We start from the raw sequence: 26,909 nt of genomic DNA on the forward strand, positions 1-26,909 counted from the left end.
CCTCCGGGTTTGGTTTACCGGATATACAATTTAAAGAGATTGTTATTTTAATGGGAATTGTTACATATGCATTATTTTTAACTTTTACTATTAAGAATTTTATAAAAACAATACCTGTCCTTTATTTCCGGCATGGTTAAATCTCTTTCTTGCAGGATGTATAACGCTGCTCGCGTTGTGAATGGGGGGCGGCTGAACTCACGCTAAAGGAGATGCCATTCGTTCAGCTGCCTTTTGCCACTTCGCGTCTCTGCCACTCGCATTGTGAAGGGGTGAGGTGAACGCACGCTAAGGAGAAGCGCTCGGATCATCTGCTGGCTTGCTGCTCCTGGCGAATTGCATGTTCTGCTTGTCAGTTAAGAGCTGGGTGCACTTGAAGCGTGTCTGCCAAATGCATTCCAACAACTGCTAAGTTAGATGCCCGTGACCTTGTTTTAAATGTGGGCTCACTGCCGTGGCTGTAGAATACAGTAGTCAACAGTCAGGTCCCTCAGTGTGAAATAAAATTAGTCGGGTCAGAACGAAAGATGAACAAGGCCACTAAAACTTGAAGATAATGAAGATGAGGGAAGTGGTTTCTGATTATTGATAGGTTGAGTATTGAGCACAGTAGGTTAGACTCTAAACTTAGATACTGAAGGGAGCTTTGCAAGATACCACTTCACCATTACAGATTGTCCCCTGGTGGTAGGAATAGAGCAGCGCCTTTCACTCTTCAGAATTTGGAGCTCTTTGAATTTAATTCTTGTGAAGAACAATGAGCACAAAATAATATGACGTAATGGTAGCATTATTTAAGGAATATTTTTTAATATACTAGGGGGCTCTGCCCCCTGCTCGCTTCATTCGCCCATCCCCGGATTTTGGTTTACCGGATATACAATTTAAAGAGATTTATTTTCATGGGAATTGTTACATATGCATTATTTTCACTTTTACTTTAAAACTTTAAAAACAATGTTTGGAATTAAATTTTCTTCAAGATCGAAATTGAATTTTGATTCCGTGTTTGGACTGTTAGATGACTGTGGTCTTGTTTGAAAATAGTTGTAAGTAGGGTGTGAATTGAAAGAATCTCATGTTAAAAGTCTCTGTCTCACGGGACTTCATACCACAACGACGTCTTTGGAATCTTTTAATTCTCACTGGCAACACGAATTAGACGATCTACAAGTCTCTGACTTAAAGTTTAAATCCGAACAATATATTCGATCTCTTTTCGCTGTTCACCGAGTAATCATTTCCGTTTGTTTGCACAAATGCGATCTTTCCTATCTTTTTTTGACTTTTTAATTTTCCTACTTCCATTATCTTTAACCTGCTCTGCATGTGTAACGCGCCAACATTTTTGAATTCTTTACGACGTTCTACTTTATCATCTACTCTTTGTCCTTTATTTCCCGCCCCGGGCCTGGTTAAATCCCCTTCTTGTGGGACGTATAACGCCGCTCGCATTGTGAAGGGGGGAGGGGCTGAACGCACGCTAAGGAGATGCGGTCGGATCAGCTGCTGTCTTGCTGCTGCTTGTCGCGCTGTGTGTTGATCATTTAAAAGTCTGTACAGCAGCTGTCCTTTTGTCTCACGGGATGTCAAATTGTCTTCCGAGAAGATCACATCTCGTCTCCCTCCCAAGATTTTTTTTATAATAGAGAGATAATGTTTGCAGTTAAGGTCTACTTAGCTTTTTCTGGTTACCTTGACCGAAACTTATTAGATGTCACACTAACACAACTAATTTATGTTTCAACAAAACAATCATATTATTTTTTTCTCAACAGAAGCATAATAAAATCTGTCTCCGGGACTGTTGTCATTACTCACTTATTTTATATTAATCCTTACTCAAAATTAATCCTTTTCTGCTTCTTAAAACATATCTCCATATTCCCTATACCCAGTTAAGTTGATTTAAATTAAAATAATCAGTTTTACTGGATATTTGCATAAAGTATGATATTTTGCATAAAAAAACACCCCTTTGATGATAACACATTCCAAGGGATTCCCACACCTTTGTATACTTGAAAAGAACGTTAAAAATATTTTGCAAATTGATCTTTTTTCCAATTGCCATGGGTTTTGTGGGGTTGTGGAAGCCGATTGTCACCCACCCTACATTTTTATTTGTTTACAATGCAAAAGTGTAATTAATGTTAAGATTGCACAAAAAAATGCAAAATATAACTTCTGTACTTTCTGCGATAATAAGTGGACCACTACACACATAACCGGCCTTTTGTTTTCTATGCATTTATTAGATTGCACCACTGTTCAATGTTTCATTTATATGTAGTGAAATAAGATTATGTTGGATTTATTTTACAAAAATATGCATTTTCAACTAAAAAAAACAATGTTTAATAAACACACGTAATTTAAGTTTAACGAAAGGGATTCAGTTTCTTTAATTATACACAAATACATTCATTTAAATGAGGGCTTTCCAAAAAAAAAAGTGAATGTATCAACTTGTATCATTTTAGAATGACTTAATCTAATTGTAAGGAAGCACTATTCATGAATGAATTAAATTTATGTCACAAATCATTTTTTGAGTGCACTCTTGACTATGATGTCTGGTTCACCCAATTCACCTGACGGATCAACCTCCTTGTCTCAAGATTATAGTCAAGTCAGTCAAGTCGGGGAGCATGCACTGGTACAGCACGTTGCTGCACCCACCACACGACAAAACAACTCGTGATCCCGGTTGGCAACCCCCCCAGGCAGACACGCGGTCCAGTCCCACCCTCCGGAAATGACCCTCCTAACTGCCGCAGCCAGGTGTTACGTGGGCAACCCCTTCGCCTGGTCCAGCCAATTGGGTCCCCAACAATGAGGATCCTACGAGCTGGATCACCCTCGGGAAACACACCACATGGCCGTAGTGTTGTAACTGACGGTCCCTCACAATGCAGGTCATGTGCCTTATCTGGGACTCCATGTGCCACACAAAGTCAAACCAGCAGTACTTTCCAGGACTTTCCAGACAGACACAGTACCAAAGGAGTCCAGTCTTCATCTCAGGTCACTGGATAGCGTCCATGTCTCGCAACCATATAGTAAGACAGGAAGCACGAGGACTCTAAAGACTTGGACCTTCGTCCTTTTGCATAGATATCAGGAGTGCCAAACACACCCCTTTCCAGTGACCTCATGACCCCCCCCATGCTCTCCCAATCCGTCTACTGACTTCATAGGAAGAGTCACCAGAGACATGAATGTCACTGCCAAGGTAAGTAAACCTCTCGATGTGGTCGACACTCTCTCCACAGACAGACACACTGCAGGTGGCTGTGCCCAAAAGGTCATGAAAGGCCTGGATGTTGTTTTTCTCAGACCCCTCACTCAGTCTCTCGAGCTCCCCGATCAGAGCCTCCATCGACTCCGCGAAGATCACAGCATCGTCAGCAAAGTCAAGAACCGTGAATCTCTCTTCACCAACAGATGCCCCACAGCCGATGGTCCCCACGACCTTGCCCAACACCCAGTCCATACAAGCATTGAACAGAGTAGGAGTTCAAGATTATAGTAGACTAGCCATGTGCGCCCAACTACGTTGCGTGTGTTAAAGTTGTCTGTGAAGGGCTCCCTGTTTAAACGCGGCTGCCAGTCATGAACTGGGCCCTTCGTCGCACAGCATTATGATTTTTTTTATAAGGGAAACAAAATTACAAAATTTTGTTTCCCTTATAGGAACGGCCTACTCGGAATCACTGTCCGAATCGTAATTATGTGGTGGTGTAGGAGCATTTCTGCTTCTGTCCGTTTTCACGACGCTGTCATTTCCTCTCACGATCTCTTCTCAAATCTCGCAGGTTGCTTTGTGGCAATTCAAAGAGTAAGGCAACATACACGGAGCAATGGTTATAAAAGGGGGACACATAGGTATCCAGGCTCTTTAAAGCATAAATTGGGATCACTTCACTGACATGTGAGCAAGCCACGGTACAACTGTGAGATGCGCAGCACTCACCGGCTACAGCGTAACAATAATAATTTCCGGAACGTGCTGTTACATTGTCATTCATTTTCCCCACTGTCTTTCTTTCATTCATATGTTACGTAGGCACGTACCTTTTATCTTCAGCAATCTCATTCTCTAACCAGGCCTCAGGAGCTTACCAGCGTAACACTGTCCACCACCCCTTTCATTATTCCGGCACATTGTTGACATCCGTGAGTAACAACAACGTACTAAACTGGAAGGTGGTCTACGCATGCGTGGAATTTGCGGACAAACAAAGATCAAGATCTAAATGAAGATCCTTTAGTTAATTTAAAGCACAACAATTTGTTTAGTTTGAATGTCTGTGTTTTGAGGTGTGACTGGCGTACTACAGTCTTCAGTAGTATAAGCCTGGAGGAGATTCTTAATGCAATGCCTATGTTTTAGCTGTCTCTCTACTGCCATCTAGTGCTTCTTCTTCTAATTCATTCGTGGACAAACAAAAATCAAGATCCAAATGAAGATTATTATATATAGAGATGTTTAATGTTTTCTAACCACTGCCACAAAGAAACACTAAACTATTATCGCCAATTTGTTCTTTTCGTAGAAAGATGCCTACTTTGGTCACAAAAAGTATAAATAAAAATCAGACTCCTACAGCCAGCTACCAGAGTCCGTCTATGCAGGGATCAGGGTTGAAAACTACATGATCTGCTAACCTGCTTCTCTGCCAAAATCACAATAGGCTGACTTCTTACTTACTCATCTTCTTCATTTACTTTCTCTTCTGGTGGACCTTTCGTCTGCTGACAAGCTATCCCAGGTAAAATGGATTCACTTAAATATCAGTCTTGTGCTGCCTTTGGCAATTGAAGCAGCAGGGTTTAAGCACCATAGTTGCAATGATGCTGCCATCTGGTGGTTCTAGGCAGCTCTACCTACACAGTGGTGAAATGGGAAAGAAGGCAAAGAGGTGAAAGTTAATAAAAGAAAGAGTAACATATGGAAAAGAAAAGAAAGCCTTTTTATTAATGTAGTTGTGGAAAGGGAGTGGTTAATGAAAAGTTAATCTTGTCATTATCTCGGAGGAGGTATTAGCTTGGTTGTCCACCCCCCCGTATCTCTGAAGTTTCATCATTGGTAGGTGCCCATTAGCCTTATACGAGAGGCTTCAACAGAACACTGACTCAGCCTCTAAGTCCTGGTCAGAAGGAAAGATTTGTGAGGGGAAAGCAGTAGGGACAGTAGCTTCCTTATAGCATCAAGGTTCAAATTCAAAATGCAATTTCTGGTCAGTATTATACTACCGTAAAGTAAAAGTCCAAATGAATGTGGTAGAGTCACTGTAATAAATAATGAGTGCACGTTATATCATATATAGGTTATTCCCAGCCTTGTCAAATTATTTGTCAGGAGTCTGATGGTGCTCCTGGGGAATTTGACTTCAATGTACTCAACCTATTAGTAACTAGCAGGTCCTCTGATGAACTAGCAATCCATTCAGAGTTAATTCTGAGGTGAAAGGTTCTAGTTCCCTGTGTCCCTAAATTGGACATGACTGGATTCAGAAGATGAATGGGAACTTCAATATATTTTTAATTTGTTTTCTCTCTGGGTTTACACATCGGGACACTGCAAATTTTACTTACCAAGCAGGCTTTGGCCAATCCACTGTGCAGCACTGACCTATATGGTTTGAGTCATTGTCCTGCTACAAAATTAATCTTGTCCAAAGTCCACAGCTTGTGGTTGTCCTGTGAGATCATTATGTAGTTTTGTGCATCCATATTTATTTAGTGATACAGCGGCCACCATTTATGTTGTGGAAGATATGCCATGTTACACTTCTGATTCTAAACACTATAAATAATAATTGAAGAATGCCAAACTGCAAACTAAATGAAAATGACAACAATATATTTAACAAGATTTTCTATCATTTGGTCAGTAGGTAGCCAACATGCTTTTGAGGAAACCACACTTAAGATTTGGGTGGCGCGGTGGTAGCGCAGCTGCTTCGCAGTAAAGAGGCCTGAGTTCGCTTCCCGGGTCCTTCCTGCGTGGAGTTTGCATGTTCTCCCGTTTCTGCGTGGGTTTCCTCCCACAGTCCAAAGACATGCAGGTTAGGTGCATTGGCGATGCTAAGGTGTGTGCTTGGTGTGTGTGCCCTGCAGTGGGATTTGTTCCTGCCTTGCGCCCTGTGTTGGCTGGGATTGGCTCCAGCAGACCCCTGTGACCCTGTGTTAGGATGTAGAAGGTTGGATAATGACTGACTTACATTTGCTCCACTCTGTTATTGCCCCCAAATTTATGAAGCACCCCCAGCTTTAAAATTTACATCTAGCTTAAGTAACCAATGGAAACACCCACCCTTACTTTTGAGCATGTCTATTTTTATAAATGCATTGCTAAATGAATTTTCATGATTTGTGTAGTGCAGTGCAGCAGGGAGGTGTGTGTGTGTTTGCAGGCTGGGGGAACCACCTGTGAGATGGGGTGTTGGATGCTTTGGTAACACTTTGGTACCAGTGCTAAAGTCTGAAAGCTGGTATCAATACCAAAGTCTACATTTTAGTACTGACCTAACACTAGTCTAAGGAATGGGTTTAAATGAAGAAGTAACACCTAAAATAAAAAAAGGAAGCCATTCCTAAACAACAAGTAGATGCAAGACACAAGTGATATATATACACTCACCTAAAGGATTATTAGGACCACCATACTAATACGGTGTTTGACCCCCTTTCGCCTTCAAAACTGCCTTCATTCTACGTGGCATTGATTCAACAAGGTGCTGAAAGCATTCTTTAGAAATGTTGGCCCATATTGATAGGATAGCATCTTGCAGTTAATGGAGATTTGTGGGATGCACATCCAGGGCACGAAGCTCCCGTTCCACCACATCCCAAAGATGCTCTATTGGGTTGAGATCTGGTGACTGTGGGGGCCATTTTAGTACAGTGGACTCATTGTCATGTTCAAGAAACCAATTTGAAATGATTCAAGCTTTGTGACATGGTGCATTATCCTGCTGGAAGTAGCCATCAGAGGATGGGTACATGGTGGTCATGAAGGGATGGACATGGTCAGAAACAATGCTCAGGTAGCCCGTGGCATTTAAACGATGCCCAATTGGCACTAAGGGGCCTAAAGTGTGCCAAGAAAACATCCCCCACACCATTACACCACCACCACCAGCCTGCACAGTGGTAACAAGGCATGATGGATCCATGTTCTCATTCTGTTTACGCCAAATTCTGACTCTACCATTTGAATGTCTCAACAGAAATCGAGACTCATCAGACCAGGCAACATTTTTCCAGTCTTTAACTGTCCAATTTTGGTGAGCTTGTGCACATTGTAGCCTCTTTTTCCTATTTGTAGTGGAGATGAGTGGTACCCGGTGGGGTCTTCTGCTGTTGTAGCCCATCCGCCTCAAGGATGTGCATGTTGTGGCTTCACAAATGCTTTGCTGCATACCTCGGTTGTAACGAGTGGTTATTTCAGTCAAAGTTGCTCTTCTATCAGCTTGAATCAGTCGGCCCATTCTCCTCTGACCTCTAGCATCAACAAGGCATTTTCGCCCATAGGACTGCCGCATACTGGATGTTTTTCATTTTCACACCATTCTTTGTAAACCCTAGAAATGGTTGTGCGTGAAAATCCCAGTAACTGAGCAGATTGTGAAATACTCAGACCGGCCCGTCTGGCACCAACAACCATGCCACGCTCCAAATTGCTTAAATCACCTTTCTTTCCCATTCTGACATTCAGTTTGGAATTCAGGAGATTGTCTTGACCAGGACCACACCCCTAAATGCATTGAAGCAACTGCCATGTGATTGGTTGATTAGATAATTGCATTCATGAGAAATTGAACAGGTGTTCCTAATAATCCTTTAGGTGAGTGTATATTGCTCGTCATGTCATTTTCTAAACTGCATAATCCAGACCAGGGTTGCATGGGGACTGAAGCCTATACCAGCTAGCACAGGGTGCAAGGCAGAAACAAAACCTGGACAGTGCTCCAGTCCATCGTAGGGCAAACACACACACACACACCAACCACATACCAGAGCCAGTTTAGTATCATCAGTCCACCTAACCTGCATGTCTTTGGGCTGTGGAAGGAAACCTGAGCACCCAGGGGAAACCCATACAGGTACAGGGAGAACATGCACCTCACTGCTCATTCAACCCAAGCAGACAAACTGGGTTATGGGGCACACAGACGTTCTACGTTCACACAATGGACAATTTGTGCCACAGCTGCACTTGACTACACAGCTGTCTCAGACAAGATACAATCTGTCCCGGCCCACTTAGCTAACACCTCTGCAAGTTCACCAATATAGTAAAAATGCTAGGGAGTCTTAAAATTGTTTTTTGTCCCAAGACCACATGCAGCTAGTATATGTACAGTACAGGCCAAAAGTTTGGACACACCTCCTCATTCAATATGTTTTCTTTATTTTCATGACCATTTACATTGGTAGATTCTCACTGAAGGCATCAAAACTATGAATGAACACATGTGGACTTATGTACTTAACAAAAAAATGTGAAATAACTGAAAACATGTTTTATATTCTGGTTTCTTCAAAATAGCCACCCTTTGCTCCGATTACTGCTTTGCACACTCTTGGCATTCTCTCGATGAGCTTCAACAGGTAGTTACCTGAAATGGTTTTCCAACAGTCTTAAAGGAGTTCCCAGAGGTGTTTAGCACTTGTTGGCCCCTTTGCCTTCACTCTGCCGTCCAGCTCACCCCAAACCATCTCGATTGGGTTCAGGTCCGGTGACTGTGGAGGCCAGGTCATCTGCCGCAGCACTCCATCACTCTCCTTCTTGGTCAGATAGCTCTTACACAGCCTGGAGGTGTGTTTGGGGTCATTGTCCTGTTGAAAAATAAATGATCGTCCAACTAACCTGACTTCTGCACAACACAACTGCTGGTCCCAACCCCATTGATAAAGCAAGAAATTCCACTAAATAACCCTGATAAGGCACACCTGTGAAGTGAAAACCATTTCAGGTGACTACCTGTTGAAGCTCATCGAGAGAATGCCAAGAGTGTGCAAAGCAGTAATCAGAGCAAAGGGTGGCTATTTTGAAGAAACTAGAATATAAAACATGTTTTCAGTTATTTCACCTTTTTTTGTTAAGTATATAACTCCACATGTGTTCATTCATAGTTTTAATGCCTTCAGTGAGAATCTACCAATGTAAATGGTCATGAAAATAAAGAAAACACATTGAATGAGGAGGTGTGTCCAAACTTTTGGCCTGTACTGTATATATATAACGTCTACGTGTGGAAGTGTGTGTGTCTGTCTGTCTGGCCCGGAAGTAAGTGGTAGAGTCGTGGTAAGGGCTCCACCTCTGAGGAAACAGAAACTCGCTTAGCCGCTAATACACAAGCAAGGCAAGTACATCGGCAAAACGGAACAGTATCCCTAATACACAAGCGAGACGAGCATGTCAGCAAAATAAAACCTCCGAAAAAACAACTTGCTTAGCCGCTAATGCACAACTGTTGTGAGCACGTCAGCAAAACAAATCCTAGGAGAGAGATGCCCAGAGTAGTTCCTTTCAATTACCTGACATCTCTACATTTCAAATTTTTTTTCTGATGATTTCAATAGTTTCTAGGACCCCAAGCTTTTTACAGCACGGGCTTGCACAGCTAGTTTTTATATATCTACTCTCTATATATAAAATGCTAAACATAAAAGTGCAAGGGTGACGTTTTTATGTCACTTTTTTGTCACTCTTGAAATCGGGCTTATTTTAAAACCTACATATGTTTTGTATCCAACAATGTTTGGTATCATTTTTTTCAGAGTTTATTGAATTTTAATGTGATGTTGTTAGATTTTCAGATTTGTATTCTGTTTTTAAATTATAAACTAAAAAATATCAAGAACTCACGTCCCGCGAGATGTGCCAAAAGATTTAACCACGCCCGGGGCTGGAAATAAAACATAAGGAGTGGGACGGCTGCTGTACAGGCTTTTAAATGTTCAAAGCGCCGCACGAGATGCAGTAATCCAGCAGATGATTGAGCAAAGAGGAGGTAAAAAAATTAAGAAAAATGTATTTCCCATTGTATCACAGTTTAAGAGGGGTTTTTGGAGGAGCAACCACGTCTCCTTGGGGTTCTTTCAGCCACGCTCTTCACAATGTGCGCAACAGAGACGTGAAGTGGGTAGAGGGGGACCTCCTAGTATATATATATATATTTTTACCTATATATTGGCATCCCCAAGTCATCCAGGTGTGTGAGTGGGTGGGTATATTAACTCACAGTGCTGCCAGGATAGGCTTTGTTTCCTCATCACCTTGGATTGAAAGATGTGAGCTGAGAAAATAAATTGATTCATTATTTTTCTTTTGGTGCAGTCATCTTTATTTCTGAAACCTGAAGACTGAAGCTACACAAAACAAAGTATTGAACCTGGTGACAAAGCTCCCTTTGCAAGTGACCCTGGCATCTTGCATCTAGATGGATGTGGTGAGTCTTGTTTTCCATATTCCTGATTGCTCAGATTTGGTGAAGTGCTGATCATAGCTGAAGGTGCCAGACCCATCTATGCTCACACCCTCCGTCAAAGTGGTGACTAGTAAAGACACTGGCATCGTTAATATGAAGGCTTAATGCTTAAGAGCATATTGTAGTGACAAAATTACACTGGTTATTTGCAGGGTTTTTATTTTTATAACTTGTCCAATGTGTGTTTACTTAATATAATGAGTTCTCTAATGTAGGTGGGATCTTCATAATGCAGGGGTCATCAGCAGCCCTGCTTGTCCATGCCATTTTTATATAGTGTTAGAACATTTGAACAGTCTGGACGAGAGCAGGCCGATCAGCCTAACAAAGCTCACCAGTCCTATCCACTTAATGCTTCTAAAATAACATCACGTCATGTGTATGCTATCATCTGTAGTCTGCACTTTATATAGTGCCTTCCACTTCCAGTCCTATGCACATCAGCCATTAACAATTGTCCACAGAGTTCTGTTCAAGTGTAGTTTTGTAGAGTATTCTTTAGTGTACTCACAAACTCTCTTTAAAAGTACCTTTCATTCTGAATACTTTACAAGTGTTGACAGCTATTAGACATTTGGCCTTGCGAGTGTCAGTCCAGTGACTTACCCACTGGGACATAGCGCCTGCCTTAAATATGCCTTGCCCTGTGTCAAATTCATTTTTAGGTATCTCTGCATCTGTCTGTCTCATGTTCCTCCATCTTTCCATCTATCTGCATTTGAAATAGCACGGATCCTGGTTAACTAATCTTGTTGACATTTAGCACACTCTTCAAGGACAGTTGCTGTTGTGATATCTTGAAAATGGTACAAAGTTTTGAAATTTCAAAATTTCCCTCTGAAAAGCATTTGGAGAATTTGCAAACGTTTTTGTCTTATACTACCGTGTTTCCCCGAAAATAAGACCTACTCCGAAAATAAGCCCTAGCATGATTTTCAGGCTGCTCTGTAATATAAGCCCTACCCCAAAAATAAGCCCTAGTCAAGATCGTCAGCTGAAACGTAAGGCACCTAAGGCCAGGTTTATACTTAACGCGATGTGGCACGTGTGCCTCAAACATCCATTAAATTCAGAGGACGCCTTGCCACAATATCTCTGAAAAGGATGTTTACGGATTACATCCATCAATTCGGGGATGCGCCCATTCCAGCAACATCGGCGCAAGACAGAAACAAAATCCCTGGACGGGGTATCAGCTCATCGCAAGGTGAACACAAGCACACACACATACACTGGCATCATTGTAGTTTTACCAAATCCCCAAACTTTCATGTCTTTGGATGGAAAACTGAGCACACTGTGGAAACCCACCAGGAAAACATGCAAACTCCAGGCAGGGAACACCAGTGACGTGACTCCCTGTGTGACAACAGCGCTACCATTCTGCCACCGTGCCACCTCCATATGTGTAACTATTAACAGTATTCATTATTTAAACAAAGTTTATGATTTATCTGTAAAATGTAATATACATATTTTAATGGTATAAATCTAAGAATTCTAAATGTGCAGAGAGCTGGAATATCATAAATTTAATGTGCTTTTTGTGGCGATCTATTGCTGCCTGCTGCTGCTGTCAGGTCAGGAGGAAGCCCCAGACACTCATAGCGATTAACAACTGCGTTGGTTTTAAGATGACATTTACGACGGTCTGCTTTAATGATAAAGTAAACTACGAGGTTAAAGTGGACATTTCAAGTTTAAAGCCAAAATTTCCACTTTAATCACAAAATAGACATTTTCATTATGTCCTTATTTTTTTTTCTCCGTTGCTCAAATACACTGCCGTACATTCTGATGGCATTGTGAAGGTGCATAAAAAAAAAAAAGACGGCACAGAAGATGGCATGTGAGACTTTTAAAATGTATTGTGTCATTACGATATGCGACGCTTGAATTTAAAAGCACCACGATGCATCTGTATGTCGGCATTTTGCTTCACCACATCGAACCATTCATCAAACATCGCAGCGCGCACATCATTCCCGTAGGATCCGCACAGCGACTGGAGTCACAAGAAATTCAGGCTGGCATTCAGGGTTTGAATGTGGGGAGTTATGACGATATTCCAGAAGATGTCTGGATAAATGTATATTGTTGTACATCAATAAATATAAGATATCCTCTGAAAATAAGCCCTAGTGCATCTTTAATATAAGACCCGGTCTTATTTTCAGGGAAACACGGTAGAGAAACATTCCATATAACTTTAATTACAGATTTCAGATTTACCTTGAGAAACAACACTTTAATGTGTATATTCATATTTTTTTAATCTTTTACAAACACCAGCAGAATCATACATGATGCCACAGCTTGTGCTTGATATGTTGTCTGTAGAGGTAGTTGGGTGGCAGCAGGTGTGAACATTAGTCACAGCAGCTCACTTCTCCTGCTCCATATAATCATAGCAGGTAAGTGACATGATGTTTGTGACCGTAAAAGTAAAGAACGGAAGCACCAATGTAGAAATTAATGAAAGAGGAAGAAAGCTCCATAGTCATAGTTGGTGACACTTTATGCATATAGTGAATAAACACATACTCAGGCTATCCATTACATTACAGACAACCTCATAAATGCATTCTCTGCAGATCTTAAAGATGAAATAATTTCCTGACTCTACAGTTCATCAGCAAAGTCCCACAATGACCAACTATCCATCACAGTCAGATCAGGTCAGGTGAGGTTGGGGAGCATCCACTCAAAGAAACAGTTTGACATTCTGGTTGGCAATCCCCCCTTAGGCAGATATGCAGTCCAGTCCCACCCCCTGGAAATGACCATCCGTTTGCTGCAGCCAGGTGTTACGAGGGCATCCCCTTGGTCTGGTCCAGCCAACTCTGGTCCTCAACAATGAGGATCCTGTGAGCCAGACCACTTCGTGGAATCGCGCCATATGGCCATAGTGCCGTAACTGAAGATCATTCACAATGTGTTGTGCTTCATTCAGGACTCCATGGGCAACCACTCATTCAACACAAAGTCAAACTAGCAGTACCCAAGGATTCTCTGAAGAGACACAGTACCAAAGGAGTCCAGTCTTCATCTCAGGTCATTGGATAGTATCCAAGTCTGGAAAGATGTCGAAAGCTTAGGAATAAAAAACTAATTTAAGATACGTGACTTATTTTCTCCCTTTGTGGATCTGTAGCTACAAATATGCAAACCACTTCACATACCTTCTACATTTATATTATACCCAGCTGGGTCATCTTTTTGTCAAAAGGGAGCAAGCGTGGTCAGAACTGTACCTCCCCCGAGACGCTAGATAACAGCCCCTATGGGTTGCATCAGTGCTTTGGACTCCTGCAGAGCTTCATGGGAGATGGAGATGTCTATAGCCCTGTTGGGATCTGGGGGCACCGCCACAGGGTGCTGCAGCCGATCCTGAGCCCAAATGGGCAATCCTTTCACCACACCCAGAAGTGCTGCTGGAAGTAGGTCATCAAGCACCTGTAGTACTTCCGGGTAACATATAAAAGGAACCGGCAGACAGTACCCGGGGAGCCAGAGTCAGGAAGAGGTGGACGAAGCCTCCCGAGGAGGAGTGGAGAAAGAAGGAAAAGAAAAGAAGGAAGGAAAAGTAAAGAGAAGAAAAGCAAAAGAAAGGTAAAGAAAGTGTGTGTGTGCTTGCTGGAACTGTGTAAGTAGAAAAATAAATCACATGTGCTTGGATTTGGGCTTCCTGCGTCTGTGTCCGTCGGGTTATAGTGCTCTTCATCTTCCACAATATATACTGTAAATATAATACACTATGTTTTTTTACATGACACCCACCCTACATGAGAAAAAGACCTTCATTTGTTTCCAAAACAACTTTATTGTTAAGATTCCATGAAAAGTGCAATCAATCACTGTTAGCTGTACTGGGTAATGTATGAACCACTATGCACTTAGTAAAGAAAATGGCTTTGATTTGTAGTAAGATAAGACTGGGCTGGATTTACTTAAGGAAAATATGTGTCCTCAACTAAAAACAAAAAATATTTAATAGATATGTAATTTAAGTTCAATGAAAAGGATTCAGTTACTTTTCTACACCAATTCTATTCAAACAGATTTATTTAAATTACTTATGTTTTCCTGCGGAGGGTTGGCACCCTGCCCGGGGTTTGTTTGCTGCCTTGCACCCTGTGTTGGCTGGGATTGGCTCCAGCAGACCCCCGTGACCCTGTAGTTAGGATAGAGTGAGTTGGATAATGGATGGATGTTATGTTTTCTGAACACAAAGTGAACGCATCAACTTTAAAATAAAACTCTAATTATGTCTGTGATTAAATTAAGTTTATGAAACTATTTTTTTTTTGTTTAAGAATGGGGAAGACTGCAATTTTTCAACTTAAAATATAAGTAATAAGTAAAACTATGACAAATACCTATTCAAGAATACAAACCTAACTTACTTTTTTCAAACCAGATTTTTATTTCAAAATTGCATTTTCCACTGAATCTGAGTACAAATGATTTATGGTAATGAAATTCCACATCTAAATCTGTAAAATACACAGACTTTCTTTTTTTTGCATGGAAGTATTTTGGAGCAGACCAGATGTCGGACCATCAATGTCCAATTTTTGCAGAGTTTTTCTAATTTTGGTTTCTAGATGTATTGTACAAGTTAACAGGCTACTAGAGCTCTGTTCACTAAGAAAAACAAAATCAGGAGAACATTTGAACATGCATAACAGAACATTAAACAATAAGTTCAAGGTGCAGAGAACCAGCTTACACCTCACATTTCAGATGCTATTTTAACGCTGGACAGGTTTCATCAGACTGAGTGAGAATAAAAGGAGGAGGACTAGAGATTTTTGTGGATGTGCAGTGATGAAAAAGGAGGCATCGTATAATTAAAACTAAAAGTGTGATGCAGGCATTGAATTGCAGACTGAATTTGTCCGTGTCACTGCCTGGGAAAGGAAGTTAGATCATCCTAACTGACTCAGGTACAGAAATGATTCCCTCTGTACCAATATTGTTTTGATAAACCATTCTTAATGCTGGTGACTTCAAAGAAGGAATTAAAGCCTATTAGGCCTGCTCTTTTCATGGACACTGCTATGTCCAAAAGCTATGTCACAATAGAGCAGGTTTGACCTCATGTTACTGCAACCTACAAGCCTGTATTGACAGTAGCAGCTCTCTGTAATCCAAGTCAGATGTTTTTATGTATGACTAGCTGTCCCCCGTGGCTCTGCCTGCGTAGTGGTGAAACAGGACAGTGACGAGAGCCCTGCCCGGCTCCCCACTCCCCTCGGCCCCCAGCCTCTGTCTTGGACTAGCTTGAATATATTGTAGCGCTGCCACATAAAGATAATGTTTTCTGCTGTCGATCGGTTGTTGGGGGGGAATAGTCTTCTGACAGGTGGAACTTCCGGTTGGTTCGGGGATTCATTTGCATAAAGCGCGCCGTCTTTGAGGGAGAAGAAGAGAAAGAAGAACATCAGATAACAGAAAAAGGCAGATCAGCTTCTGCTCTGGCCATGGGAAAAGCCTAGGAGCTCCTATCAGTCCTGTCAGAAGGTGGATGGTCTTCTCTTTAGTACCTGGGAATCGATTGTTCCGCTATTACCTACGGACTCGGGTGAGCTATTAAAAACGGACGTACTATACTTTAATCATGGTGCAAGTCTGACTGTATGTCTTTTATGATGAAGAGGAGATTGGTTATATAGTCCGCTATTTTCAGGACTCTTCAACAGCTCGCCGGCCGTTGCGGGAGTATTACAGTGGACTATTCTGCGGATCTATTTATTATCTCTGGAACAGGATTTGGGGGAATGAAAACTGTTGATGTGTAGATACATATATATGTGTGTGGCGCTGCAAATTAAGGGTTACTTAGGTTCGGGCGGGGCGATCCGTGCGTAAGGGATTGTTTTTCTATTTGTTGTTTATTTGATGGACTGCAAGGATAAATATGGACTATGGTGTGCAGTGACCTATAAATGCATTGATATTAAGGAATTGTTTTATTAGAATAAAGGCGATACGGGAAATTTATTAAGGTGTGATATTGGCCTATCCTTTTATCATCTGCCTTTAGCTAGGTCAGAATAGTGGTGGCATTAACCTCAGGCTAGTGCTTGAGACGAATTGTTACAATATTGTTAGCTAAGGGAAGGCAAGGTACGCTCGAACATGTGGCGAGAGGTACAGAGCCTCAAACGGAGGCTGGCACATGAGTGAGCATGGCCCTGTCCGGCTCCTTACTCCTGTGGTCCCACCTCCAACTCTCCTCGGCCCGCACCCTGTCTCGCAGATTCACTCAAATAAATTGGTGCTGGAAACAAACTATGATTCGTAGCGCGATGAGACAAGTCGCAAAATCAACCGGAACGTTCAAGCAAATTGTAGAAAAAAAACGATCTAAATCCGTTAAGTTCTCTAGTGAAAAACGGACAGACATACAGACAGACAGATGTTGGATTTTTATATAGAGAGAGATTTGGGGGGAAGTTCTTTATTTTTATCATATTTAATTTTTTTGGCGCTTCTGTAAAAGTTTAAGTTCCCGTTTTGGACAACTATTGGTAGAATAATCTACCTACCAATAAATTAGTAGTAACTGCAATCACTCAACAACTTGTAGTAAAGTCTACTCAAAATAACAGCCGTTAACTACTAAAAACAACTCGTAAATACAGGGTGGCGCAGGGAAACTGGAAATTTTCAAGTGACATTCAATGCACAAATAAACACGTTACAAAATCCATTTAATGATGAAATGTATTGTACAGGCTATGCAATTAATGATGATAATCGATATTAATTTTACGTTTTGCAAAAAAAAAAAAAAACATCAAGAAGGTGTTGCCCATTTCTCTGTTCACATTATTGCAGCCTGTGGTGGAAATTCTGCTTTGCTGAAGTAACGCGTCAATAGGAATGGCAGCGATTTCTACTTCAGTCCTCCTTTTTTTAGCTCAACAGTGGTTGCAGGACGTGTGCGGTACACTTGGCTTTTAAGATGTCCGCACAGAAAAAAAAATTCATAAAGCCGTGAGATCTGAGGATCTCGGAGGCCATGGAATGTTACCGTTGCGTGAAAAGACGCGCCTTCCAAACAATCGTCGAACAGCCGCCATGGATCGTTGGGCAGGCAGTATGTGAAGTGGCTCCACCTGGGGACTGCTATTGTAAGGCTGAACCCGTTTTTTTGAAATTACGCACCCATACTGTAATCGCTTGAGAAGACGGGACACGATCATGACGTTCCCTAACTGGTAATGACGCTGCAATTTCCCTTTGCGCAGCAGTCATTCTATCACCATTCTGAAAAAAGGCTTTCACAGCGAAAGCTCCTTGCTTACCACTCCACTGCTCCATTAGAACTAATGGCAAGGGGTTCCTAAACGAGGTCGCACTGGTCCCAAACAACTGCCGATGCCCCAGGGTCGCCAACACCTACTTCCAAAATCTCCCGTTCCCCGGTGCCACCCTGTATAACGTACTGTATATAAAGTATAGGCCATTGGTTTTGGTGTACAGAGAAATTTAAAACGGGGCGGTACGGTAGTTAGTGCTTTTGCCTCATTTTGCCCAAGTCACTTTCTGCACATTTCCCATTGCTGATAATTTAAAACAAATCTTTCATAAATAGGGCTGTTACTTACCGGGCTTATGAGTTTACGGCAGTGGCACTGCTTGTCGTGCTGTCTGTGGAGCGCCAAAGTGGAGGAGGGCAGTTTGCGCGGGAGCTGGAAACGGGCGCGCCAGCTGAAGTACCCATAAAAGGGAAGCACGTGGACGGAACGACGCAAGCTGTATGGGAAAATAGATTTCAGGTAGACTGGGCTCCTTGTGATGCTCCAAGCTTTAATTAAATTTTAATATTCTCTAGGTTTTGATTGCTTATTTTGTTGGATGGTAATTGCAGGTTTTGTTTGTTTTTTTACGTGAATTTAAATTGATGTGATATTTTCTTTATTGCTTAATATTCGTTTACCTTTCATAGCCACTCCGTTCGGCAAAACCCTTTAATCTGTAATTGCGCTGTCCTGAGTAAGACGTTAATGTGCCACCCACTGTTAAAAATAATAATAATAATAATAATAATAATAAATTAAATGACATTGTTCACTGTGGTGCTGAAGTATCACCCGTTGCACATCAGCGTTCGGATCTCAATCCGGGTGATTTGCCGTGTGGTGGGTGCGGCAATGCGCTGTAATCAAGCGCATGCGCCCAACCTCTCGCTCTCTCTTTCTCCATAGCCAACCGTTAACAAAAGTACACCAATCAATGCCATTTATGTAATACTCCGATTAAAGTCAAAAATAAATATTTTACGGAAATAAGTAAAAGTATTGTGAATTCTGGGCAGCACGGCGGCACAGTGTTAGCGCTGATGTTTCGCAGTAAGGAGATCTGAATTCGCTTCCCGGGTCCTGCCTGCGTGGAGTTTCCATGTTCTCCTCGTGTCTGCATGGGTTTCCTCCGACAGTCCAAAGACATGCAGGTTGGGTGCATTGGCGATCCTAAATTGTCCCTGGTGTGTGCTTGGTGTGTGTGTGTGTGCGCGTGCACTGTGGCGGGCTGGCACCCTGCCCGGGGTTTGTTTCCTGCCTTTCACCCTGTGTTGGCAGGGACTGGCTCCAGCAGACCCCCGTGACCCTGTAGTTAGGATATAACGGGTTGGATAATGGATGGATGAAGTCAAAAATAAATCTTTTATGGCAATAAATAAAAGTACTGTGAATTCTGGGTGGCGGCACAGTGGTGCAGTGGGTAGTGCTGCCTTCTTGCAGTTAGGAGATCCGGGTTCACTTCCCAGGTCCTCCCTGTGTGGAGTTTGCATGTTCTCCCCGTGGCCCTGTGGTTGGGATATATGGATGGATGAATTCTGGGCAGCACGGCTGCACAGTGGTAGCGCTGCTGCCTCGCAGTAAGGAGACCTGGATTCGCTTCCCGGGTCCTTCCTGCGTGGAGTTTGCATGTTCTCCCCATGTCTGTGTGGGTTTCCTCCCACATTCCAAAGACATGCAGGTTAGGTGCATTGGCGATCCTAAGTTGTCCCTAGTGAGTGTGTGTGTGTGTCCTGCAGTGGGCTGGCACCCTGCCCGGGGTTTGTTCCTGACTTGTGCCTTGTGCTGGCTGGGATTGGCTCCAGCAGATTCCCTTGACCCTGTGTTTGGATATAGCCATGGACAATGACTGACTTTTGCTCTGGCCTTGTTTTTGTGAATTACAACAGTTGGTAATGTAAGCACTGTACCTGGAATGACACACCAGTCCGAGCCAATAAACTGTTTCTTACAAAGTGAGGGACAACTTTGGTGATTTAACCCCCACCTTTCCTCAACAAAATATTTTCTTGTATTTCTTGTATTCCTAAGCAATATGTTGTTGAAATTTGTAATCCATTTCTTAATTTCTTTTGGTTTCAGAGAGAGAGATTGTGGCGGTTTGGTCAGTGGATGAGCAAGAAGAATCGCGTCCATCCGAAGGTAACCTTCCATTGGTTGGAATCTTTCATCACACACGTTTTTTTTTTTGTTTGTTTAGAAATAATTGAGGTATTAGTAGCAGTGCCTTGTTTGTTCTGAAGAGCCCCTGTTTTCCTCTGACCACGTTTTGAATCCAAGAAGCTACAGATTATTCATAACTTCGCACAATGCCATCCATATAAATTGTATTTTGAGGTTTTTAAAAAGAATGGGCCACTTCAGTGTTGGAGAGATTTTGACAATCAGCCTTCTCTCCTGCAAACTATAGTTGACCACAAGGCATTATATCAAATTGTACTAAATCCAAATCATATTATGTGATATCATCTACTGTTAAATTCTGCTCCATACTTGTAATATTTTTATTTTTATACTGCATTGAAGATTTGTTCTTTTCTGTGTACTGTATTGTATTGACCCCCTTCTTTTTGACACCCACTTCACGCCCAGCCTACCTGGAAAGGGGTCTCTCTTTGAACTGCCTTTCCCAAAGTTTCTTCCATTTTTTTCCTTCTAGGGTTTTTTTTTTTACCAAGGCCCTCAGAAGCCACTACTTTTATACCCTGAATAATAGGGATGGGCTCAAGCCTTAACTTTTTCAGGGCTGATGTTGACCTTTGTCAAAATTCAGGAGTAGAGGACGATAATCAGCTATAAACTGCAACAAAACTCACCCTTATGTTTTAGTCCGACTCTCTTTGCTAGAAGGAAAGTTACATAGCCTTGATGATTGAATCTCGATTCCCTACACATGCACGAGTAGCGAAGAGTATACAACCTCTAAAATGGCACGACATCTGGCGAGAGACTAAAGTGAATGTGCAAAGCAAAATACTCCATGGACGTTTTACGTAATTTTGTTGAATAGGACTCTGACCTGTCGGACTCAGAGTTTGATGCAAGTGATCAAAAACGAAAGTGAGGTCCCAGCATCATCTCGACCGGTCCCCAGCTGATCGTGGTGCTGAACACTTTTGTGTAGCTGATGCACCTACAGCAGCGTTTGCCTGGGAGGACCACCACTTATGATGACAAGAACTACAAGCCATACTGCGTCACACTGCAACCGTCACCACCACCCACCTGCTGTGCGAAGACAGCCAGGCAGCTGGCCCACCGTGCATTCCTGTTGACCAACGAGGTGCCCCCACACAGCCACTGCCTCCAGAGATGCTAAACATGCACCAACAGCAGCCACAGCACATAACAACTGACGTTTTATCTTGACTTATGTGTGAGACCATTGCTTTGTGTGCTTTCCATAAAACTGAGTTTTTTGGAAAAAATATTCAGCCCTCAAAGAGTTAAATTGCAGTTCTGAATTGAATTAGGTGATTTTGCAAATGCAATGTGATGTTCTGTTGTTTAAGTTTCACATTTCTCCAAAAGTTTCCTATTCAAGACATTAAACTTGTTGTTAAGTTGCAGTACACTAATGTCAGAATAGCCAGCTAAATTAAGGACTTGGACTGCATGTTTTACTATACAGTGTATGAACTAGAGGTGTGCATCTGGACTGTGATCCTGAGGGACTTGTGGGAGGCAATGTAAACTTAAGGGCAAGGGGCAGTTTTAGATGTATGAATGCCTTTATTGTTCAGTAAAGCTCAAATTTATAACCTTGTTGTTTGAAAGTTTGCTTGAACTGCATCAGATTCATTTTTGGCCACCGTTTAAGGAAAAGAGCAAAAAAAAAAACATTCAACATCTCAAAAAGAAAGTCAAAAAAGTGAAGGAAATTCACTTAGCAGCAGGCATCGGTGCTAAGAAAATGTCTCGAAAAGAATAAAAAACTTGCAGCCAACCAGGATCTGAGTTTGACAGCCCTGTGCTACAATATCAATCAATCAATCAATCAACATTTATTTATATAGCACATATTCATACAAAAAAATGTAGCTCAAAGTGCTTTACAAAATGAATAGAAAAATAGAAGACACAATAAAAAATAAACACAAGTCAACATTAATTAACATAGAATAAGAGTAAGGTCCGATGGCCAGGGTGGACAGAAAAAACAAAAAACTCCAAAGGCTGGAGAAAAAAATAAAATCTGTAGGGGTTCCAGACCAAGAGACCGCCCAGTCCCCTCTGGGCAATCTACCTAACATAAATCAAAAGTCCTCTTTGTATTTAGGGTTTTCATGGAAGGACCTAATGATGATGGTCACGTAGAGTTCTGGCTTTCAGTCCATCAATGTTGGTGCATCATGATGCTTTGAGTAGGTGGAGGTGGCGCAGGTCATCACCACAAAGAAACCGGAAAAAGAAACAGAAGAGAGAGTAGGGGTCAGTACGGATTTTGGAGCCACTGTGAATAGTTATTATGAAGAATTGAACATACAGAGTATCAGTATTAAGTTAAAGTGAAGTTATAAAAAGGCCATGTTAAAGTAATGTGTTTTCAGCAGTGTTTTAAAGTGCTCTACTGTATTTGCCTGGCGAATTCCTATTGGCAGGCTATTCCAGATTTTAGGTGCATAACAGCAGAAGGCCGCCTCAATATACAATACAATACAATACTGTACAATGTATTATTGTGTAGCCCAAAATCACTCAAGAAGTGCCGCAATGGGCTTTAACATGCTCTACCTCTTGCCAGCCCCCCATCCTTGACTCTCTAAGACAGTCCCAGAGGGCCGCTGTGGCTGCAGGTTTTCATTCTAACCATCTTCTTAATTAGTGACCAGCTTTGCTACTAATTACTTCTTTTAATTAACTTAACTCATGCCCCTTAGTTATTTCTTTTCCCTTAATTAGCAGCCAAACAATAATGAGACGCAAAACAAGCCGCCTAATGACCAGCTCACCTGTACCCATCACGCAATATCTGAAATTAAAGAAAAGTGAAGGTCTAAGTAATGCTGATCTCTCAGGTCACCAAAACACTTTGACAATGTTTTTATGAAAAACAGAAAATCTAACAGTTTTGGAAATGTCTGCTGTGGCAGAACGAGAGCAGCAACAAGCCATGGAATTAAATAACAGGTTTAATTAACAGCAAGCATTGGCTTCTCATTAAGAAACTGGTTGGAGTTTGAAGCCCCAGTTTAGCGGGTCATCTGTTGGCTCGTTTCATGCCTTATTTTTGTTTGGCTGTCATTTAATGAGGAAACAAATCAATTCAGAGGACTGAATCCTTTTAACAGGGCTATTAAAATGAAGGGAAAAAGTGAATTAGCAGTGAAAACTGGTCACTGATTAGGAAAAGGGTTAGAATGAAAACCTGTAACCATTGCGGCCCTCCAGGCCTGGAGTTCGACACCTGTGCTCTAAGAAGACGAGGAAAAACTCCCAAAAAAAGTCTTGTAGGGAAAAAATGGAAGAAACCTTGGGAAAGGCAGTTCAAAGAAAGACCCCTTTCCAGTTAGGTTGGGCATGCAGTGTGGGTCAATACAATACACAGAACAGAAGTAATCCTCAATTCAATATAAAAATAAAAAAATGTACAAGTATGGAGCAGAATTTAACAGTAGATGATATCCCATAATAGGATTTGGATTTGTTCAGAGAATCCTAGAGACCTTAGCCATCAAGCTGCCTCCCCCTATTAGACATTCCACAGCTGAAACAGCGCTGAGCCAGCCAATCCGATGAAAGGACCCCACTACCCCACGATTCCTGCGATCCTCCATCAGGGATGACTTTACCTTAGGCAGGCAAAACAACTTGGCAGGCTGGCCGTGGTACCAAGTGCCACATTTGAGTACCAAGAAGAGAAACAGAATAGGTGAGGGTTAGTAACAAATTATAAAGATCATATTACTTATGTTTTAGTGCTATTGACTGACAACAGAGATGCAGTCTGCACAGTAATCAGCAACTCTAGTCAGGGTGTGCTAAACTGAAGTCGTGAGATTTGAAAGCTGAGACCGAAGGGGCATCTCTTATAGTAGCAGGCAGACCACCCCACAGTTTAGGGGCTCTGTAACTGAAAGCTCGACCTCCCACTGTTATTTTATTAATCCTTGGAATCACAAGCAGACCGGCATCTTGAGATCTTAATGAGCGTTCACGTTTGTAAGTCCTGATAAGTTCAGATAAGTAAGCTGGACCCTCTGCCATTTAAGGCTTTATACTGTATGTTAAAAGGAGGATTTTGAATTCTGCCCTAAACTTCACCGGGAGCCAGTGTAACAACTCTAGAGCTGGAGTTATGTGTTCATATTTTCTTGTTCTTGTAATAATTCTTGCAGCAGCATTTTAGATTAACTGGAGGCTGTATAAAGAACAGTTTGAACAGCCAGTGAACACTGCATTGCAGTAGTCAATCTTACTAGAAATAAATGCATTAATTAATTTCTCAGAATACTGTTTATTCAGAAAACATCTTAATTTCCCAACATTTTTAAGATGGAAAAAAACATGATTTGGACAACTTTGTGATGTGCGCTTTAAATAACATGTGTGGTCCCCGGCCGGGGCTGGAGCCAGGCCGGGACACCCAGGAGGACCGGAGGAGGGCTTGTGCCTCCTCCAGACCGCGAGGTGGCGTCCGTCCTGGTTATGTTGGGGGCCTTGGGTACAGGACTTGGAAGCCCAGCCCTGTAGGGACCCGTGGCCACCTTCAGGTGCCGCCCCAATGCCTGCATATCCCTGGAGCCCAGCACTTCCGCCACACCAGGAAGTGCTGGGGAAGACAGGGACACCGGATGGCTTCCAGGTGCGCAGCCGGCACTTCCGCCACACTGGGGTGTGGCTATGACTGATTGCCGGGAAGCAGCTGGAGCCCATCCGGGTTTCCATATAAGCCGTCTCCCTCCAGTCAGCAGTGGATGTCGGGTGGAAGAGGACAGAGCTGGAGAGAGGACGGGAGGCGGCCAAAAGAGAGGCACAGAGACTGTGAGGCCTGGACATTTGGGGGAACGGTGCTGGAGGCACTGGGGGTGCACGTGAGCACAAATTTGTAAATATTATTGTAAATAAACGGTGTGTGGTGGAACTATGTTGTCCGTCTGCCTGTGTCCGGGTCCCAGTTCACACATGCTAGAGTCAAAGATAACGCAGAGATTGTGGGCTGATTCAGTAAAATGAATGGTGATTCCAACTGAGTTAAATGATGACAAAATATTGTTGTGATAAGCTTCATTCCCTCCAACAATTAACATCTCTGTTTTATCTGTGTTTAAAGACAAGTAGTTCTCATCCATGCACTTCTTTAATTCACTAACACAACTAATTAAAGACAGCATTGGAGAAACTTCATTTGATCTAAAAGAAAGGTATAACTGGGTGTCATCTGCATACGAGTGAAGATTAACATTATGTTCACTTAATACCTTTAACTGTATATACACATCCATTGAGTTTTATAGAGAAAATTCTATAACAGGAAGTAACCCAATTTTCTGTTTGTGCTACTATTAGACTGAGGAACAGAAGAACTGTACTATAGAAGGAATCACTAATGATGCACCAGAAGCAGACAAGTGCCAGAGTACAGTGGACCAGTGTGTGGAACATGCAACGTCACAGGATCAAAGTGAAGAGAACACAAAAAGGTGCTACACTTGCAAACCTGTCTATGTGCAATATGGTGCCATTTATATCTATTTATCTATCCAGGGCCAGTGTGTTAAAAAATGCCACCTAAGGAAAGGCACATTTTTGGATCTGTCAACGTAAAAAGGCAATTTGCTGCAGTTCTGCTAATGTAATTGGAACTCTTTACAGCACTCGTATTAAAATAAGGGAACCTTGCGAGAATGTAGCTGCTTTTGTTAACTGTAAGCTGTTAACAATCCATTAATGCACATGTCATCTGTGATTCTAAGATGTTGTCTCCGTGACTTGGGCTCAGTTATTTTGAGGTAAAGTAGCTATGCACATATTTTCATGCTCAAATCCACACAAAGGTTTATAAACGAGGTCCCTGGTCCAAAACAAACTACTCTTCCAGGGGACAACCCATTTTTATGGCGTCCCATTGGTGAGGGACAAAGCCTTCTCTTGGCCATGCAGGTGGAGCTAGGCGCCATTCTTGGACAACTCATTGGAGTGGCAGTGGTTAGTGCCAGGTCTCCCGGAGGTACTGCTTACCTTCTCAAAGTCTGGAGGGTGGTCCCCATGCTCACATGCGTGACAACAGTTGTAGAGCAACAGCCACATTCTTCATGGCATAAACTTTACACATAATGTAAGATGATCGGTTTGACACGTATGCAGCTAACAGTTTTAATCTCTCTATATATAAAATCCAACATCTTTCTGTCTGTCTGTATGTCTGCCCGCTTTTCACGAGAGAACTACTTAACGGATTTAGATCTGGTTGTTTTCTATAATTTGCTTGAACATTCCAGTTGATTTTGTGACTTCTCTCATTGCGCTAAGTTTCATAGTTTGGTTCCAGCACCGATTTATTTGTATGAATCTGAGAGAGCGGCTGCGGGCCGAGGGGAGCTGGAGGCGGAACGTCAGGAGTAAGGAGCCAGACGTGGCCCTCCTCACTCATGCGCCAGCCTCTGTTTGAGTCGCTGTACCTCTTGTCACGTGTTCGAGCATACCTTGCCTACCCTTAGCTAACGATGCCCGTTTGTTCAACAGACATTATCATCTAGAGATTGTTAAGGAGTAAAGTTTGACATTTTTGAGTGAGATCACAGCTACATATGTCTGACAATGAGCAGCTACCCTCTAAAACACATCACTGCCACATGCTCTTCTCTCCACATGGGGGATGCTCTCCCATCAGAGCTGAACACGATCAGATACAGTGACAATGTTCAACATTGGAGCGTACCTACCTGCCTTCTGCTTAGCCAGAGATACCATTCTCACCACAATAGCAAAATATCAAGAGACCCTCGGATACGCTATCAATATTAATTCTTCTCAAAACAAATTATTACTTTTATTGATTTTTTAAAGTTTGTCCTGTTCCACTACTATGGGGACGGAGCCATGGGGGACAGCTAGTTATTATTTATTTACTAGGGGGCTTTGCCCACTACTC

At 42.2% G+C, this 26,909-nt stretch overlaps 1 protein-coding gene across 1 annotated transcript in view; it reads left to right on the top strand.

The window, feature by feature from the left end:
* The first annotated feature begins 13,153 nt into the window (after positions 1-13,153).
* The window catches only part of LOC120526713 (protein Daple-like), a 29,878-nt gene continuing 16,122 nt past the window's right edge, over positions 13,154-26,909 (top strand). Inside the window, exons 1-3 of the mRNA XM_039749869.1 lie at positions 13,154-13,188; positions 18,112-18,295; positions 25,325-25,458. Coding sequence (XP_039605803.1) covers positions 13,154-13,188; positions 18,112-18,295; positions 25,325-25,458 — 353 coding nt within the window. The remainder of the gene's footprint in view (positions 13,189-18,111; positions 18,296-25,324; positions 25,459-26,909) is intronic.

Source organism: Polypterus senegalus, chromosome 3 (assembly GCF_016835505.1).
Source record: "Polypterus senegalus isolate Bchr_013 chromosome 3, ASM1683550v1, whole genome shotgun sequence".
Taxonomy (NCBI): domain Eukaryota; kingdom Metazoa; phylum Chordata; class Cladistia; order Polypteriformes; family Polypteridae; genus Polypterus; species Polypterus senegalus.